General features: G+C 45.9%; 1 protein-coding gene across 1 annotated transcript in view; it reads left to right on the top strand.

Annotated features, from left to right (window-relative positions):
* The window catches only part of LOC138546981 (sterol carrier protein 2-like), a 1,126,877-nt gene that overhangs the window by 477,317 nt on the left and 629,948 nt on the right, over positions 1-19,612 (top strand). The window contains exon 6 of the mRNA XM_069642178.1: positions 6,561-6,687. Coding sequence (XP_069498279.1) covers positions 6,561-6,687 — 127 coding nt within the window. The remainder of the gene's footprint in view (positions 1-6,560; positions 6,688-19,612) is intronic.

Genomic DNA, 19,612 nt, shown 5'->3' with positions numbered 1-19,612 from the left:
GCCCCCTCTGTCATACATGTTCTGTAGTTTCCACAAGGCTATCCTATTCCTGGTATTGTGCCAAATAAAGCCTCTACATAATCTCTGAAGTTTACAGAAGAAACGCCTGGGTATCATGTATTGGATATTCACAAAAAAGTGTAACAGCCTAGGCAATACGACCATCTTCAACAATGCCACACTCCCTACCATGGCCAGGGGGAGTTTAACCCAGAACCTCATGCTGTTCTCAATGTTTGCCACTGCTTTCTTTGTATTATGTTTATGTTCATCTTCTACCATGTGATAAATGTCAATCCCCAAATATCTAAATGTTCTGGTCTTCCAGGGTATTTGTAAAACTGGCAGGTTTTCTTGCGGGTCCCTTTTTTATCTCCCTGGGGGAAATATACACGACTTCTTGGGGTTAACTGCAGTGCCGGAGAGTGACGCAAATCGCTCCATTACTTCTAAGATGTATTGCAAGTTTTCCTCCGGATATCACAGATATAGCAGCATGTCATCTGCATACAGTGATATTAGGTACAGTCCCCCCATTGTGTAGATCCGTACCTCCTAATATTGTTGTCTCAGATATATCGCTAGGGGTTCCAGTGCGAGGATGTACAGCATCGGGGACCATGGGCATCCTTGTCTGGAGCCCTTGCTGAGTTGCCACTAATCTGAAATGATTGCTCCCGTCTTGACTCTGGCTAGTGGCGAGCTATACAACAGTTTCACCCACTTCAGATATCCAGGCCCCATTCCATATTCTTTCAGGGCTGCTATCAACCACGGCCATCTAACCGAGTCGAAGGCTTTCACCACATCCAGTGAAACAATTGCTACTTCGTGTACCCACCCCCCTCTGTCTGTTCTATGACACGGTGGAGCCTTCTGTGATTGTCGGATATGCTTCTATGCGGAACGTATCCGGTCTGATCAAGATGTATGGGTTTGCTTATGAACTGTCTCAATCTGTTTGCCAACACCGCTGTGAGTATCTTGCTATCCTGGTTTAGTAGGGATAGCGGTCTATACGACCCACAGTCCGTGCTCGGCATATTAAGTTTGAGAAGCAAAATAATTATTGCCTCTCTCAGGGATTCCAGCAGTCTCCCTGTCTCTAATGCCTCGTTTAACATTGCCAATAGCGGGGGAAGCACTTCCAACATGTACGTTTTGTAAAACTCACTGGGGAGTCCGTCCGTCCCCGGGGCTTTGCTAATATATAATTGCTGAACCACTACTTCTAATTCCTCTAGTGTAATTGGGGCATCTAGGTTCACTCTCTCTTCTATACTCCGATTAGGTAAACCGATATCCTCTAGTGTCTCCCTTATCTCGCTCCCCCCCCCTTCAGTGTCTCTGTATAATTGCTGATAGAATTTAAGAAATCCCCCGTTCACGCTCTCTTGGGTATCCAATATTTGGCCGTTCTCCCCCTTTATTTCTCTGATCACTGATCTGGGCATCTCATTTCTATATACCCATGCCAGCAGCCTCACCGGCTTATCCCCGCCTGCGTGTTGCCTTTTTGTGTATTTCTTATAATTTAAGTTGCATAATCTCTCCCAGTGCCCACCACATTCTTGCTGTAGTAATTGACTCATGGCTTCAGCGTCTTCCTGGGAGCTATCTCATTTACTCATGATGGCTTCTAGCTTCCCCTCTGCTTTTTGTAACTCCCGTATTATGCCTCCTTGGAGCCCCTTGGATTTGGATATAGCTGATCCCCTCACCACCACCATAAATGCCTCCCACAGAGTGCCTGCCGATATGCTTCCAGTATTATTTACAAAATATTCTACAATTTCTTCCCTCTGGTCCTCTCTGAATACTGTATCTTTCAATGCTTCGGCTCTAAGCCGCCACGTTGGAATCTTAGCCCTGGGAGGCAAGTATTGCCATGTTAGGATCAGTGGTGAGTGGTCCGATAGGACCCTCACTTTGTATTCCGACCGCACTCCCCGGTCACTTCCTGGGTAGCGAACATGTAATCTAGCCATGTGTACATGTTTTGTGGGGCTGAGTAATGCGAGTAATGTCTATCAAGTGGGTGGTGCAGCCTCCATATATCTTCCAGCTGAAAGTCTCCCAACAGGGTCCTCAAGGTTTTGGCGGCGGGGGTAGGCTTGTCAAGTTTCCCGTCTGATCTGTCCACTCTAGGGTCTAGCGTGCAGTTAAAATCCCCTCCCCATAAAACCACTCCCCCCAGGTACGGGCTGACTCTGCTGTACAGGTCCTTGAAGTAGGCCACTGTATCTTGGTTCGGGACGTATGTGTTAATGATGCCCACCTCTCTATTTTCTAGCATTCCCGTATCGCCACCATCCTCTCGTCTGGCTCCAGTGTGGACTGCAGTAGCTGAAAGGGTATGTGTGGCACGATCCAAGTGATACCCCCCTGACATATGCCGAATACGTTGCCCCTATAGTGGTCCCCTTCCATTTTTTCTTTATCACCTCCTGTTTTTCTTTTGTGAGGTGTGTTTCCTATAATAAGGCGATATCTATTATTTGCCTCCTCAGATACATCATGATCGTGTTCCTCTTCAAATAGCTAATGAGTCTTCTGACAATTCACGTTGCTATCTTAAGGTCTCCCATCCCTCATCTATACCCCGTTCCGCCTCTGTCCTACCTTGTCTTCCGCATAATGCTCAGCAGCGCGTGGATGTAAGCTCGTTCTGTAACACATTCTACTGCAAACTCCCCAACTCCCCTCCAACCCCCCGTCCTCCCCGTCCCCAACTGTTGCCCAGCTCCATCCCCGGATCTCAGGCAACCCCGCATTTAGTCCTATCCTGGCTACGCCGGTACTAGTAACACAGCAGAGGGTTACCGCACTACCGGAAACCCAACTAATCTATTTAATGGGGTGTGAGTTTGGATTCTCTGTATCTCCCGCATTTGTGCTACTTCATGCCCTGCCCGCCCGTGTCCTACAGCACACGATATAACAACCTTTCTGAGAGCATTGCCGTCATTGGATTTGGTGTGGCGGCGCATGGAGGTGGTCCCGTAGGAGTACTGTCCAGGTAGTCTGCGACTGAGTACTCAGTGCATTTCACTTTGGAAGCTTTAGCCTTTGGTAAACTCCCAACAGTAGCACAGAACAGGCACACCCATGATTCAATCTTGGTATTAGAAGTAGGCACTTCCTCTACCTCATCTTATTGTACTGTGTACTAGATTGGTAATGGATAATGAGTACGAAAAGGTGTAGGGGGTGTGCAAGGGAAATTTTGAAGTTGAAAGTTCCTAGATCCTTAGAAAATACAGTTCCGAACTGTCTTCGAAGCATGGATACGATCACGAAGTGCAGACGCCTTCACGTACACAACATCATGCTGCGCGCCAGCGTATGGTCATGTAGCACTGTCCAGAAGGTCAGCGATGAAGTCAGAGGTTCCCAGACGTCTATGGATGCAAAAAGTGTATAGGCATGTTAAAAATGATGCTACAAGGTGGGAAATGGCAGGGTTTTAAGATGAAACTTTGTAAATTGGACAAAAATATTGCTTATTGGATAAGTATGATATCAGTTAGTTGTAGGAAAATAGCATGCACTGGTAAAAACCATTGAAATTCACTGAAAAAACTTTGTTAAAGGGACATTATGGTGAAAATGCACTACTAAAAACCTATGAAATTCAATGAAAAAACTGTGTTAAAGGGACGTTATGGTTAAGTTGGACTAATAAAAACCTACGAAATTCAATGGAAAAGCATTGTCAGGGACGTTATGATTACAGGTAAAACCGAAACCTCCCAGAAATTTGCCAGTTATGGTAAGCTAAGCAACCACCACCGTGCACTGCTAAAACTAACACCTAGGACATCAAAGATGACATCACAAAAGTCATTGATGACATCACTGATGACATCACATATCTAGCTCACTTATTTTGGTTCACTGAACAATCTAGGCCAGGTCGTTTTATTCACTGACAATCAGAATATTTAAATTCAAAAAGGTGTGTATATCAACACGTTAACCTTGTTGTATGTTCTTAAAGTACTTTCCTTAGGGTTTGTTCTCAGCTCATGGTGCACATGCATGGGGCAATAGCAGGCCTCAAACACACAATTCATTTGTATACAGGAAGATGAACTTTAATGCTATTTACATTTTCTGATGATGCTCTTTCTTTCTTCCATACTTTAGTTTCCCTGTATGTGCGTCTGATTTATATGCATTGTGGGTCTTCATATGTATTGTTTGTACTAGCACAAGTGTGTGGTAAGTCTTGAATTGTTAGCTAGTTATTACATGTTTAACATTACACAATCACCCCTGACATCTTGTTACCAACATAATAAAAACGACCCCTTGTAGGTAGGGACTTCATGTCTGTATGTGCGAGGGAGAGCTCCTGCGCCTCCTCGCACATATCGACTGAGCAGCCTGGAGCAGGGCGTTTCAGCACCCACACGCAGGCCCCTGTGAAGGTACGTTCATGTTCATTTATTTTTTGTTTAAACATGTGTATGGATGCATGTATGCTTGTGTTATGAGTGAGTGTATGGTGATGGATGCTCGTGTGAATTCTAGAGTGATTGCTGTATAAATGTGTGTGCATTAGTTTGTTTTGGTCTGTTGAGCTGATTTTGGCAAGTGGTGAATAGAGGGGGAAGGAGGGTTGTAGAACAAACGCATTTAAAAAATGCCTAAATGCCTTTGTTGCACAATCCCCCTCCCCACCTGCCAAAATCAGCTCTCCTCCTGAGGTGCTGTGGAGCACAGGGGACAGGGATGGTATTTTTTTAATGGGCATCTATCATAGATGTCCAGCCAAAAATACCATGCTTTCTCCCTTGGCACCCCAGAGCCTTGCATACACACTTAATCATGTTGATTGTGTTGGGCCCAGGGGACAGGGATGGTCTCTTTTTACGGCCCATCAATCATAGATGTCCAGTTAAAAATGTCATGCCTGCCCCTTTCGCCCATCCCCAATTGCAAACTATTTGGCTATTTACCCATTTCTTTTGCTCTACAATGCAGCATTTTAACCTGTTATTTTTTTTAAAAAATTCACGGGGGAAACCCCCGTACCACCCTTGATTGCTTGGTGCTCCCTCGCACCGCTGAGTCGTTATGGAATTTTTGGGGGAAATATTTATGACCCTCCACTTAAATAATTCACCAGCCACCACTGTCCTTGGGATTGTGTTGGGAAAGGGTGGGAGGAGCCCAGGGACTGTGGTGGGAGCAGGATGGGCGGGAGCCATGGGATAGTGGTGGAAGCAGGGTGGGGAGAGTCTAGGGTCTGTGATGGGGTGGGGAGAGCCCAGGGACTGGGTAGGAGTGGGATGAGGGAGCCCAGCGACTGTGATGGGAGCATGTGAAGGAGCCCAGTGACTATAGAAATTTGCTGGACTCCGACCAAAGTGTTCATTTATGAATAAAAAGACAATCTGCTGCTCCAGCCCTTCCATGGCAACCTCCTGGCAGACTAGACTGAACTCCTACCCAGCGCAAACCCTCCCAATACATGCACCATGCACACCCTTCATGTACAGAGTAGCCAGTGACTTACCATTCTGCCGCAGCCTCTGCATTGCTCCTACCTCAGAGTCACACCCACTGGGGGACGTCACTGCTGCTTGCCCCTGCACATTTGCTTGCGCAACACACAACTTTCCTCAGAGACGGGACTTTCTCAGGAACAACCAATGAATCGAATGAGTTTCGTGCAGCGTGCCAATAGAAACCCGGCACTGGAATCCCGGCAGTAGCGCCATGTTGCATATGGCTGCAGCTTCAGCTCCGCTTCAAAAATAGTCCGACATAAATTCACTTAACACAAAGCATTGGAGCATACAAAGCAAAATAGAACAGCCATCTAGTTTTGTGCACTTAATTTGCTCCAACTTCGGAGTGCCACACAGCTCGCCGGCAACAGCAGACGGCTGACAGACATGAGCGAGAGGGTGAAAGCCCAGCTGGTGCTTCAGCCATTTCATCGCCCGAGCATCAACATTGCCATGACAACGCCATACACATTTCCCGAACCCCTTTCTAATTTCTTTACAGTAACAATGTTTTGGCCTATTTGTGGGTTGTGCCCCAAAGCGTCAAACCAAAAACGAACTGCACCAAGAAAACGTCTCCTTTCATAGATGGCAGTCGTGAAAATTAAATTCTAGCCTCCTCGCCTCTTGATGGCCTAGCCACATATCAGTCTGAAGGCTCTCGAGATCTATGTTCAAAATAGATCTCAATTGTTCACCGTATGTAAACTTTGGCCCTTGTGTAACCATACCAACCAACAGCAAGCAATTCAATTTCCTTTTGTTGCTATTTTTTGTTCTTATGTGAGAGTCTTTGGACTGCAGCGGTCCAATTTCTTGACTCGTATTTCGGTGGCAATCAAATTTCATTGACAATTGCGGCAGTTAGATTTTTGAAGATTTTAACTTTTGTATAAAGATTTTTCAGGTTTAACTTTTTGTAATTTAGGACCTTTGTATATTCTGCTTGCTATTGTATTAGTGTTTGAAAAGTGTTCTTGTAAACTATAGCTCCCAATAAAATGTAAATTCATTTTTAAAAATATGTTTTCTTGCTTCTAGAATATAGACCGCACCAACCCACTGGATAAACATATAGACGTGATGGTGAACAAGTATGGGATTACTGGAGCTCCGATAACCACCCAACTATTTGGAAATGCTGGAAAAGAGCATATGGAAAAATATGGTATGTGCAAGAATGGAGAAGTGGCAGTATGTTATGTTATTTTATGTCAACGGTACTTGTATAGCGCACCATCACCAACGGAATTGGTCCCCAGGCGCATGTGAAATGATAATAAAACCAAACGGGTGTGTGTCCAAATTCTATTCCCTATCAGACATTTATGTTGATTAGCGTTGATATATGGTGAGGGGTCCTGGGACTGGTAGTCCAAAACATCTGGAGGGCCAAAGGTTTAAGACATCAGCTATAGGTGACAGACTGATGCAGGACTCCTTTCAAACATTAAGGAAATTATATTGTCTGATATAGTGCCTCTGTCACACAGCTTAAAGTGTATTAGCATTAAGACAGTGTAAATAGTACCTTGGTCATCTGGTTATGCTACGTACACCTCACATAAATACTTCAGAGGGACCTTAGCCGTTGGGAAGGCTGAAAAAGGAATCAAGTGGATTGAAGCAAGATATTCCAGGGTATTGGAAGAAGGTGACTTTTGTTGTTTTTCGGGAGACATTTCGGTTATAGTTAGCACATATTTTTCCAGGCATAGGTGTGAAGCAGTCCTGTAGAAAGTCGCAACTAATGCATTCACATGTCCCACCATGTTTATAAAGGCTGGTGTGAAGCACTAAACAAATTGTCTGTGAAGCTTGTATAGTGCACAGAGGCTAGCACAGGGGCAATGTGCTGGTCTTGGAAGCAAGAATAGGCAGAGCAACAGAGGTTCGAATCTCGGATCAGCGCTTAGAAAACAAGCTCAGGCATTAGGCGCAATATAAAAAACCCCAAAAATATATTTTTTAAAATCCTTTTATCAGTAGGGTTATACAATCAGGAGTAACTTGCGCACCAATTACTTGTAAGCGGTAGAGAAAAGGAGGGTGTTCCAGGAGTGTGTCTGGGAGAGGAAACATGAGGGTGATGTAGATGTTTGTTAATGCTGCCCCCATCATACATTACATTTGTAAAATGCAAGTCCCTCACCCTCACAACTGCACCGCCGAGAGTTCTAGCTATAAGTGATGCAATAGGTTTAGGAAAGTGCACCAATTGCTGCCAGAGTGACAGGTGCGTGAGAAGTGAAAGTGAGGTAATTAAATAAGTTGAACTTTTAAATATCCTTTTTTTACACTTGATCACATACATACGGATGGTGTTTGTTTTGAACACATGTTCCACATCCTGCACTCTTTCCTCGACACAATTGGGATAGCATCCCCAGAAAGGGCCTGGGCCTGGCTCCTCGTTTTGCAGAATTTAAAATAAATGAACAGCAGTTGGGATACATGGGAAGCCACACGCCTTCATTCTCAGCCATCATCATCATGCTCCCAGCTTCAAACATGAGCCTCTTTCTCCGACGTTTGAGGGAAATGGACAGGAGCTCTTTGGCAGCCCTCCAGCAGTCATCTTGTATTTTTCCTACGTGGTCTTTAGGCCTTCTACTTTTTTTTAAGCAATTCCCATGCCTCTCTCTTGTGTGGTGGCCTTTTTCAATTGCACTCACTGTTCCTCGAGTGTGAAAGCCCAGGTAACTTGTGTCTATTTTACGTCTTAAAAACAGTGGTTTCTTCCAAACCTTTTCAAGAAACTCTTGGTGGGACGAAATGTTAAAGTGCCCTGTTTGGGTCCGCTTCGCTCTTCTGTCAAATCGAAAAGGAAATCAACACCTTTTCTATTGTTGTAAGCCACACCACCATCTGGGGGAACTCATTATTTCATCACCATCACCAGGCATAATACAGACATTCTTCTTAGAGCCTAACCTCCACCCTCAATTGCAGTTGCCCCGCAGGGTCTTTCATATTGGACCCTTGGTTGGTGGTGCTCCCCTCTGAACCTGCACCAGATTCTTGTCACAAGGTCTCGTTGCAGAGGTTTAACCCTAGCCGGCTGATGTCACTATAAGCCCAGTTCCAAGAATGTTTCTGCAGTGCCCTTGTGACACAGTGATGTATTTCTTCAATGCAGAGCAGTAGCGGTAGCACTCCTGCACCACATACCTCCTCTTAACCAATCCATGTGCTGCTAAAGGGAATGGGGGAATACAAGCAAGCTCTTGCAGACCCCAGGTCCGATACCTTAGGTGTGCCTTATCAGGGGGCCCTGAACCTTTAGCATCATAGTTAAATGAGATGTTAGGATGATGCTTGGTGGCAAAGTGTTATTGAGCACTCTTTATGAGAACTCACTTCTTGCTATATGTGAGCTGAGAGGATACAATATTCTGTGCAGATCTCACCTGCCCCACAGAATTGATTAGTCTGCAGTGACGACAAACTGGCACAATTCCCTACAATCCTATTTTCAATGCTCAACCACAATGTTCAGTATTGTTGGTAATTTTCCTCGATTAGACATTTGCTTTCAGTGAGACCAGTTTCATTGTTGTACCCTAGATGCCAACCTACCCAGGAAGATCCTCCCTTTTGCAGGTTTCATCAGTTCATGATGTCCTCTGCAATACATAGCTATTTTAGAACCCATCGCTGCTCCATCTGCCATCTTTGTTGCAGCAACCTCTTGCTCGGCAGCTGCTGGCTGAGAACACTTAACCTCCCTGGCGGCCTCATGCTGGTGCCCCTGCATTCAGCTGAAGCAGATCATTCCCATACTCAGACCAGAGAGTGACAAGCAATCTCCATACCTGGCTCCAACTTTGCATGACAAAGTTTTAGAGGTAATGGATTTTTGTAAATTAAAGGTCTCTCTTTGATTTGAATAGAGTGGCTGAGAGCCAAGTGTCTTAGGCACCAGGACACCCATTGTATTGTCCTTTACACAATGCTGTGTCATCCATACTAGACTGATAACTGAGGCACTATTTTCAGCGACCTTTCTAGTAGGCACACCATCTACTAGAAAGGATGCACTACACCACGCAATCCATTTCTTCACCAACTAGGGACAGTTCTATCCCGAGGAGCAAGTACCAACCTCTTATTAATTTATTTATTGATTTTATTGTGTATGGTTTTATTAAACCTTTACAAAGATAAAACGATAAGAACAGTACTAGAGAGAAAATAATTTCTTTTTTTTACAATACATAGAAATAATTAATGTGCAATTAATGTGTTGGCAAACAGTATAGACATTAAAAAGTCACAGCCTAGGGACATTCAACGACTGACTTTCAGAGTACTAGCAATTAATAACTAGAAGAAGCCTATAGATGTATGCACAGCAACAAGCAGTTTCTCACATAAGGTCCAAATGGAGATTACGAATAAAGCCAGACAAAGCCAGACGCTTGCGCGCTGTTTGAATGCACAAACAACGTTGCCATACTAGTTATGTTGGTAAACCCAAGTATAGAGATTTTAGTGCACTCAGACAAGAATCTCTGAGGGCCTTCAGTTGTGTGCAAAACAGAATAAGATGTTTATCCGTTTCGGGCACTAAATGGCAGAATCTACAGAGGCTGTCTGTCGCCAGAATTTGTTTCCACCTTAGTTTAGTGTCCAGTGTTGGAAGGATATTCCAGCGCAATCTGAGTAAAACATGTCGATGATTCCGATTAGGAAAAACCTAGGTACCGACCTCTTAAAGAAATGTTTACTTAAAAAGCTTGTTCCATGTAGTGGCTAAACTATTGGCCTGATGATTTGAACAGGATCTCCACTTAGTATCTTGGGGGACCACACTGGTCAAGATTAAGATGACCGATGAAGACAGCACGGACGTATTATATTAAAGGAGGAATTGGTTTATTATACCAAACATAACATCTTAAGCTTGTGACTTGTGGATTAATTGCTATTTTAATTCACATTTTGTGGGAAGTCATTTGACTAGGAGTTTGGTCAGTACTTTGTTAGAGTGGTTAGGTGAGGGTATTGTGGTGTGTTTTACTACCAGCTATAGTCCCTCTCCATTCAGATATACCCATCCTTGGATGACAGGCTCCACTGACACCCTCTCTCTGAGAAGGCCTCGTCCATCCTTCAGAAGCTGCTCTGTTTGACATGTCATCTTGATTTGCTGGTGCATGTGGATGCGTCCTTACCCCTTCCTCTGAGTATTCTGGCCATAGTCCATCAATGGAACACTGACCTGGTTTTCACCAGAGCCAGTTTAAGCAGTCAGGAAAGCTGTACACCTTAATGGTTAGCTCAAACCTCTTCATGTTTATAACTGAGAGTTTGTCTTCTTCTAATCTTTTACTATCAGAATGAGCATATGACCCTCAGCGGCACTATTTCAACGAGCACGTAGATGCATGTTTTCTGTGGTACTTGTGGTTCCATGTGCACAAATGTACATGTCACGCACACCAAGGTATAACAAAATCAGTATCGCACAGCAACCTGCGATGTAATAAAGGTATGCTAATCATTTTCACACTTAACATTGGGGGCGATTCAAGTCCCCATTTCAGAGAAAATGCAGGTTACATTGCAACCTCCTCAATTCAGGCGATACTTATCCCACCCACTTCCTTCAGTCCCATCTAGTTCTGTGAGGCCTGGAGAACAGAGCCAGTAATCTTGCACTCATTCACTATAGTGTTATCATGTTTTAGGGAGAGAGTTGTTACATTTGTACTCCTCAAAATGTGAGTTATTCCATTTTATATAACGAACACATATTAGCCATGATTTTTCAGCAACGTACGTTTTGCTAGTTTACCTAGTTCTCACGTGTGCGATGCATATTGTGTAGGGAAAGAGGCATTGAAATGGCGAGTACTGGAAATAAATGTAAACGTGCCAAAAGTATTGCATAATCTTTTTGTTTTGATAGAAAACAGATGTGTGACCTCCTGGTTACACGTTTTCTTGCAGCGGCACATTTACCCACTAAGCGGTCTTGTTGCTTTTTAATCCCATGACTTGCACATGGCGTATATATTTACAACAAATGCACGACTACTGAGCTGATCTACACAAGTGATGCCACCTCTATCCTGCAGGGTACATACTCATAATTTCCAACCAAACTGCTTTTGACCATCTCTCAGTCCTCCCCCATTGAGACTTTTCAGTGCAGAGCTAGTAGTTCTTTGCAACTGGAGAGGCTACAAAGCAATGCTCTTCAGAGCTTCTAACAGGCAAGCACACTTTTCAGACTGGCTCAGCGGACAATCAGCAGAAAGATTGCACTAGTCCATTTTCAGTGTCACTTGTCTGCCAGAGAAATGGGCCAAAATACAAACAAAGATGACAACTTTTCATTTAATGATTGCATTTAATTACAGCTAAGGCACTCAGTTTTAATAAATCGGTTTCTCTGACATTTCTGTCTGTATTTGCCCATATTTGAATCAATACCTGTTTATTTTGGAAGTAGATTCCATAAAAACAAGCCGCACAACAAAGCATCATTGCAAAACATGATCAAATACAATCAATAGGAAAAAGCCATCAAATTATAAATCAATTGGCATTCATATAAATAACACATCTTTTATGGTATCTGGTCAATCCATCGAACACCAAAGCATCTAATACCAAACCATCAAATTATATGCAACGAAATTCCATTCCCTCGAATAGCCATTTAGTTGTATATAATCCGATGGATCCATCGAAATTAGTGGGGTTAGGGTTGGGCTAGGGTTAGGGTTTAGAGTTGGGGCTAGGGTGGGTTAGATTTAGGGTTAGGGTTGGGGGTTAGGGATAGGGTTGGGGCTAAGGTTAGATTAATGGTTACATTAGGGTTATGGTTGGGGCTAGGGATAGGGTTGGGGCTAGGGTTAGATTAAGGGTTACATTGGGGTTAGGGTTGGGGATAGGGATAGGGCTGGGGCGAGGGTTAGATTAAGGGTTACATTAGGGTTGGGGATAGGGTTGGGGCTAGGGTTAGATTAAGGGTTACATTAGGGTTAGGGTTGGGCTAGGGTTAGATAAAGGGTTACATTAGGGTTAGGGTTGGGGCTGGGGATAGGGTTAGTGTTCTGGCTAGGGTTAGATTAAGGGTTACATTAGGGTTAGGGCTAGATTAAGGGTTACATTAGGGTTAGGGTTGGGGCTAGGGATAGGGTTAGGGCTAGGGTTAGATTAAGGGTTACATTAGGGTTAGGGTTGGGGCTATGGTTAGATTAAGGGTTACATTAGGGTAAGGGGTGGGGGATAGGGTTAGTGTTGGGTTACATTAGGGTTAAGGTTGGGGCTAGGGTTTAGATTGAGGGTTACGTTAGGGTTAGGGGGTTGTGAGGCTTGGGGGGCTGGGAACCCCCCAATATACAAGGGTGGGAAGCCCCCCAATATACAAAAAAAATGTAAACATTACAAGGAGTCGGCGAGTGCCGAAGTTTCCGCACTGGACAGCTCCATGTAATGTTTTAAAGTTAAAAGCATTTTTATCTTTTACATATAAAAGTGCATTTCCATTGAAACCAGTCCATTTATATTTTCGATGGACTGGTTTAGTTGGAAAGGCACTTTTCCATGTTAAAGATAGACTGTCATTGGCCGCCAGGGGGCGCACGGATGCAGAACCCCTCCATGTGAGCTCCGCTCCCCTAACCCCCAAAAGTGCTTTGAGCCCCCACTTTTGGCCCCCCCACCCGAGCAACAACGACGGACGGAGCCCCCTGAACCTGGCCCCCGACTTCCGGGCGAAACTCCGACGAGAATCGGAGCGTTTTTCCCACCGAAATCGCCCCGATTTGGGCCGCCCCCTTCGGGCCTCCTGCGCAGCACCTCCCCGGGCACTGAAGCCGCGGGAACTCGTGAACGGCCTGCTCGGCCTCCCGCACTCCAACGCACCACCCCCGCCGGCCGCCCCCCCCCCAGGATCACAGAACTCTTGCGGACCCCACGGACTGGCTACAACCGGGTCGGGTGAGTGTTTTCCGCCCGCATTACGCGCGGGCTTCCCAGGGCCCCCGAGAGGCGCTCCCGCCCCCGAGTACAAGGGCTGCCAGGGCACCTGGAAGATACGAAATTCTTTGCTTCCCCCCACTCAGTAGGGAATGGCTCCCCCCACGTTACAGAGCTTGGCCCACACATTGAGGGCCTAGCGCGGAACTCCCTCAGCAGCCAGGCAGCATTTCGAATGGGGCCCTCCCCCCACAAGCCTGATCCGGGCCTCCTCCAGCCCCGAACTGTCCACACCGGACCCCCACGAGCTCAGTACAGTCCAGACAGGCCCCAAAGGCTACACCAGGACAGTGCAGTGGAACCTGAGTGGCAGAGGATACCAGACTGGAGACCACCACCGGAGACGTACTGTGCGAACGGAGGGTAGTGCCCCTGACCCCAGGGCGTGTGCCTCTCTCGTCACCCACTCCAGTTCACCGGGACACCTGAGTCACCATCCCGCATCCCGCATCCTACGCCGGCAACCAACCAGAGCCACGGTGCAGAGGGAAAGGCCCCCATCATAGGGGCGCGTGCCTCCTCGCACTCACACATCGCATGAGCATCCGCAGCAAACTCGCCAGATTCGCATACGTCCCCCCATACCCGGACCCCGATACCAACGGAACGATGTCAGCTGAGCCCCCCGAGGCGGGTGCGGCAGCCACCAAGGGGGACATAGCCGCCCTCCTAAGCGAGATCAGAAGCATGGGCGCGAGCTTAGGAGGCAAGATCGACAGAATGACCCAGAGGGTCGATAACATAGAACAGAGGCTTGAAGGAGTTGAAAACAACCAGGTCTCGATCGATGTAATGGAAGCCCAACTGAACCTCAGAATGAGCAACATGGAGAAAAGAGAAGAGGACATCCGGCTAAAAATTGACGATTTAGAAAATAGGGAGCGCCGTAACAACCTCCGCTTTTTTGGGATCCCGGAGCGCGAGGGTGAAACAGAGTCAGATCTTAAACACACCATACACGATATCATCAGGATATTAGTCGCAGATGAGAATGTGGACGAACCCGCAATTGAGCGAATACACAGAGCCGGCGGCCCATCAGGGGGCCCAAGATCCATCCTAGCCAAGTTCCACAGGTACCAGGATAGAACAAGGATTCTCACGAAGGCTCGATCGGCAGACTCCCTCACCCTCAGCGGGGCCCAGATAACCATTTTCCAAGATCTTTCATCGCTCACGTTGGCTCTACGGCGTCTCTGCAGCCCCCTCACGAAGTGGCTCACGGACCGAGGCACAAGGTATAGGTGGGGATACCCCTTCTCCCTCAACTTTGAGCACGAGAGCAGGCGGATAACGCTCCGATCTGAAGATGACATCCAGAACTGCATTGCGGATCTCGTGGGCCCGGACCCACGGGAGGAATCACACGGCGACTCGGCACGGGATGGAGCGAGGAGGAGACCCCAGGGCCCGAAGCGGAATAAAGTCAAGGGAGCGAGAAAATATAGACGTCCCAATGACTCCCCGGACGTAAATGGATGAGGCGGCACCCACCCGCCATTTGCCCTAGGGAACCTCACTCGGGACCCATGGGCCAGGGAATTGGTACCTAGCGGTGGGACGTCGTCACGGACCCGCCGGACACCCCACATCGTGCGCTTTCCACTGACGTCATAACTGAGGGTCGACCGGCGAATGACGTCCCTCGAACCCATACGTATCATTGCATTTCTTTTCTATCTTTTACCTGTAATAACAGTTCTTGTTGCTTGTTATTCTGTGATTGATGTTCAGCAATCAAATTGGGGGGGAGGGGGCTCAAAATCATAATACGCTACCATGTGGGGGGGGGTTGCGTGGCTATAACCCTCACGGGCGGTCCGCTGAAAGGCCGGCTGCGTACATCTGGTCCAACGCGGGCGCCATCACCTTTAAGACTCAGTTTCACATGGGTTTGAAAGATGCAGGACTCAGATTGAAAACGGGAACACTGGGTATGATGACCAATACCCAAAGGGAAGGGGAGGTGGGTGGGACGATCGCAAATGCAATGCCTCACGAGGCACGAAACACTTATCAGTGTACTTCCACTGTGGCAACTAATCCTCGAAGACGACGCGACACACACGACGAACACACTATGTACAACAATGTCCACGAAACGTAACGTTACAGGTGACAGGCACGGCACCCTTAAAATCGGCACCCTCAATGTCAAGGGCCTCAATTCCCCCACTAAGAGATCTCTAGTATCCCGCGAATTCAAGAGGGCAGGCTTTGATATCCTCTTTCTACAAGAGACTCGATACTCCAGAGGCGAAGAACGGAGAGTTTTACACCCCAAACTAGGCTCCGAACACTGGGGTTCTGGCCCCTTGAAAAAGGCGGGGGTGGGCATCCTGATTAACAAGACCCTACAATTCGAGATGATGAGATCTTGGTCCGACGTGAGCGGTAGAACTATTGTCCTTGTAGGCAATATACAAGGCACCACCGTCACGCTCGCATCCATTTATGCACCAAACACCGGCCAATCTCGGTTTCTTCACCAAGCGATCCCCAAGGTTATGACTGAGGCACAAGGCGAAGTAATCCTGGGTGGGGATCTCAATACGTGGATGGACCCTGAACTCGACAGGCAAGCCGGCGACCCCTCCGCAAGCACCCCAGTCACCAGCGCACGCTCGAGGGTGGCAGAACTGATGGATGTATACAACTTAACAGATGCCTGGAGACATCAGAACCCGTCACACACAGGCTACACCTTCTATTCGACTCCACACGCCACGTACTCCAGGATAGACTATATATACCTAACGCCTGCACTCACAACGGCAATGACGGAAACCAGTATATCCCCGGTCTCCTGGTCGGACCACGACGCGGTGACGGTCACATTGGATCAAATGGCCCTTCCCCAGAGGTCGACCAAATGGCGTTGCAATGAATCGCTTTTTAGAGACTCGGTCTTACGTGAGCAACTCGAACAGGACATCACCCACTACTTTGAAGAAAACAACACAGGTGACGTTGTGGAGGGTTTTGACCCATGTGGAATCATTAGACGGGGTAAATATGGGGATTAAGCGGTCGCTGCCCATCATTTTACCCCAGAACAAAAATAAATCATTGGAGTGCGTAAAGATGGGGATGCGCTGTCGCCGCCCATCATTTCATCCCAGAATCCAGGAGAGCTGCGCAGTTGTGCGCACACCAAAATGGTTACCTAACTTGCCACCCACCAGTGTAAAGAAAGGTCTTTGTTAACAAAATCCACTGTTACTGATGTCAAAAAGTTGCTGAAATCGTGACTCATTGGACCACTTTAAAGATTCAACCCTTTTGTGGGGTTCCACATAACCATTTTACTGTAAGGAGCCCCATCAAAACAATGTTAAGCAAGGATTTACTACCATGTAAGAACCATTCCTGTTTAGAATGCATTAATCCAAGAAAATCCCAAAATTGCATGCAGTACCAACAAAATCCTCAAGGGGGCGCTGGCGGTCTAAACTCTGACAGGAGAACTGAGTGCAGTAGCTGACAAAGGGATTTGACTTAGCTGACTTCAAAGGCTGCATTTTAATTAAAAATTAGCCACATGCTGTTCCCAGAGGCCTGAAGCCTGGGAAACCCTCTCACCTCCAGAGCTTCACACCAGGAGTTAGAATCTCACATGACCTCTTGATTGATAGAAGGCAGACTGGCTGGGAGCCTCCCAGAGACCACACAATGGCCCCTTTCCTCTGAAAGGAATATGTTGATTTTGACTGTTTAATGTCAACAAAGCCCTGCCTGCCCAGAGGACTGACCCACCCAAGTCTTGGAGGCGGACTCCAACACTCTGAGAACTGAATTGAAAGAAAAATATATATTTTACAAAAACACTGATAACTCTTTGTAATCAAATGACAGAAATGTATAACTTTGAGAGCTTTAATTTAAAAAATGTACCTTTAATTCAAGCCCAAACTCCAATTTGTGTGATGTTCTGGGGCAAAACCCCATTGTTTATTAATATTACAGACTCCCTGTTTCAGCTACACAAACGAAAATGCATTGGTATGTGGGTAGATATGTGAGGAACAGTTGTATAAAATTTAATGAAGATCCAATGTTGTTCAGCACATGAAAAAGTGCTAGAAGTTGCCATTTTTGAATGCAAGCTCCTAGGAAGAGCAGAGTTTGAACAGGGGATACCTCCTGTAATGCATGATGGGTGCATATGATTTTAAAACAATATGTACCTCTGCAAATATGTATTTGTTTCAAATCTAGATTTGTGTGTAAGTTGACAGGAGGAGTGGACTTTCTGCAGGCTGTAAAATGACATCACTCTGACTCACAGTTCATTCCCCAATCAAATGATAAATGGAAGTTTGACCAATTAGAAGCTGAGAGAGAGGTAGGGTCAGTGATGCTAGAACACACCCACATTCTAAACACATAAAAGCAGACAGACAGGACAGATAGGGACCTTCAATTCCATTTGCTGCAACGCACTCTGCCGGAAAAATCCATACTTACCTCCATCAATCTTCAAAGAGCCAACCCTTAGACTCCAAGATAAACAGAGACTTCAGAACCTTAACCAAAAAGGCCACTGCCAGCAAGAGTATTTGTCAGCAGGCCTCAAAATATTTTTGCAACTGAACTCTTCAGACAGCCGGGCGAGCCGTCTGAATTTTGCCAAGAACTTTTGCAAGAACCCAGTGACAGAGATATCCAAAGAGAAGGCAGGACCCGACCCAGAGAACCGGTGCCTAGCAGAGAGAAAGCAGTGCTGTACCCAGAGAGACCCAGACCAGACCGCTGTGAGCAGTTCCAGAGGCCAGGCGCTGTGAGCAGAACCCGGGAAGACCTGACCAGACTGTTGACCAGATCGTGACAAAGCCGCATTCCGGTTCAAAATCCCTTGTGAGTACTCAGCAAAACTGTGCAGAACCAATCTCTTAGTTAAAATAATATAATTCAATCCTATTTTAATCTAAGTAGAACTGCAGCTTAGAAATTGTGTTATTCTGCCATCATTTTTAAAGCTGAAAAAGTGTGCGTTTAAAATTTCAAATCTGAAAAACGACCTTTATTCAATCGCTCATATCTCCGCAACCGTTTGTGCTAGAGACTTGCAGTAACTTTTATTCGGAAGCTGAGATCCTAGGCTTTCCTAGGACCCCAAAACGATAGAGATAGTCCTTGTGGTTCCTCTGTAATAGCGCACGGCGCATCCGCGAATTTTACCGCGATTTGCAAATTTCTTCACGTGTAAAACTGCTGCTGCTTGCCTTCCATTGCCAGAAATTCGTTTAACCTGCTGACTATCCCTGCATCATTGCTAGTGTGAGCCTGGACTAATATTAACTAGATACCACTCACCCTGAACCTCTGAAAGGGAATTAAAAAGCATTTCCAGCATATTTCTCATCCATTGCTAGCACATATCAAAGCATTTTGCCCGTGTTTTCAAAACTCCTATCTGTTTTCTGTTGTCTAAGCTTGCTGGGGTGAACTGATTTACATTGATTGCATTTCTGAGAACTGTGTGTTTTCCTTCCATTTCCTTGCCTTGCATCAAGGGGGGGAGGGGATTGCCAGAGAAAAGTGATTACATTGTTTGGTTGAAATCATATTGAGTATTTTCTGTACTGCATTCATTGAATATTGCATCCACCTGAGCTTACATAAAGCATCCTCTACCACATTATACTTTTGTTCCTATTTACCAGTGTGCTACCTTATCCATTTCTTGTCAACTCATTAGTGATTATAAGAAGTGTGCTAGTGCCAGATTCTCCGTTGTTGATCTTTATCATATCAGATTAAGTGTGCTATTCAATTATTAATTTATTATAAAGTGTGATATATATATATTTTAAATTATCAAATAAACCTTTTAAACTTGCAAAACAGAACTACTTCTTGGCTCAGTGGGGTCAGGGGGATTCCAAGAGAGGGGTGTTATACAGGGGTAGTCATCCAGAACGCATGAACTGGACCTAAAGATATATCAATAAGGGTTTTCATTCAGTATTCTAGACTAGGCGTTAACTTAGCTGTAGTGCTGAATTGAATCCTCTTACAAATTGGGGGCTCGAGCCGAGACGTTGGGTTAGATTTACCATTTGTGCAGCTTAATACAGTGCGCTAACTGACGGGAT

Source organism: Ambystoma mexicanum, chromosome 1q (genome assembly GCF_040938575.1).
Source record: "Ambystoma mexicanum isolate Mex_15411 chromosome 1q, UKY_AmexF1_1, whole genome shotgun sequence".
Taxonomy (NCBI): domain Eukaryota; kingdom Metazoa; phylum Chordata; class Amphibia; order Caudata; family Ambystomatidae; genus Ambystoma; species Ambystoma mexicanum.
The sequence above is the reverse complement of the archived record's forward strand: the minus strand, read 5'-3'. Positions and strand labels throughout refer to the sequence as shown.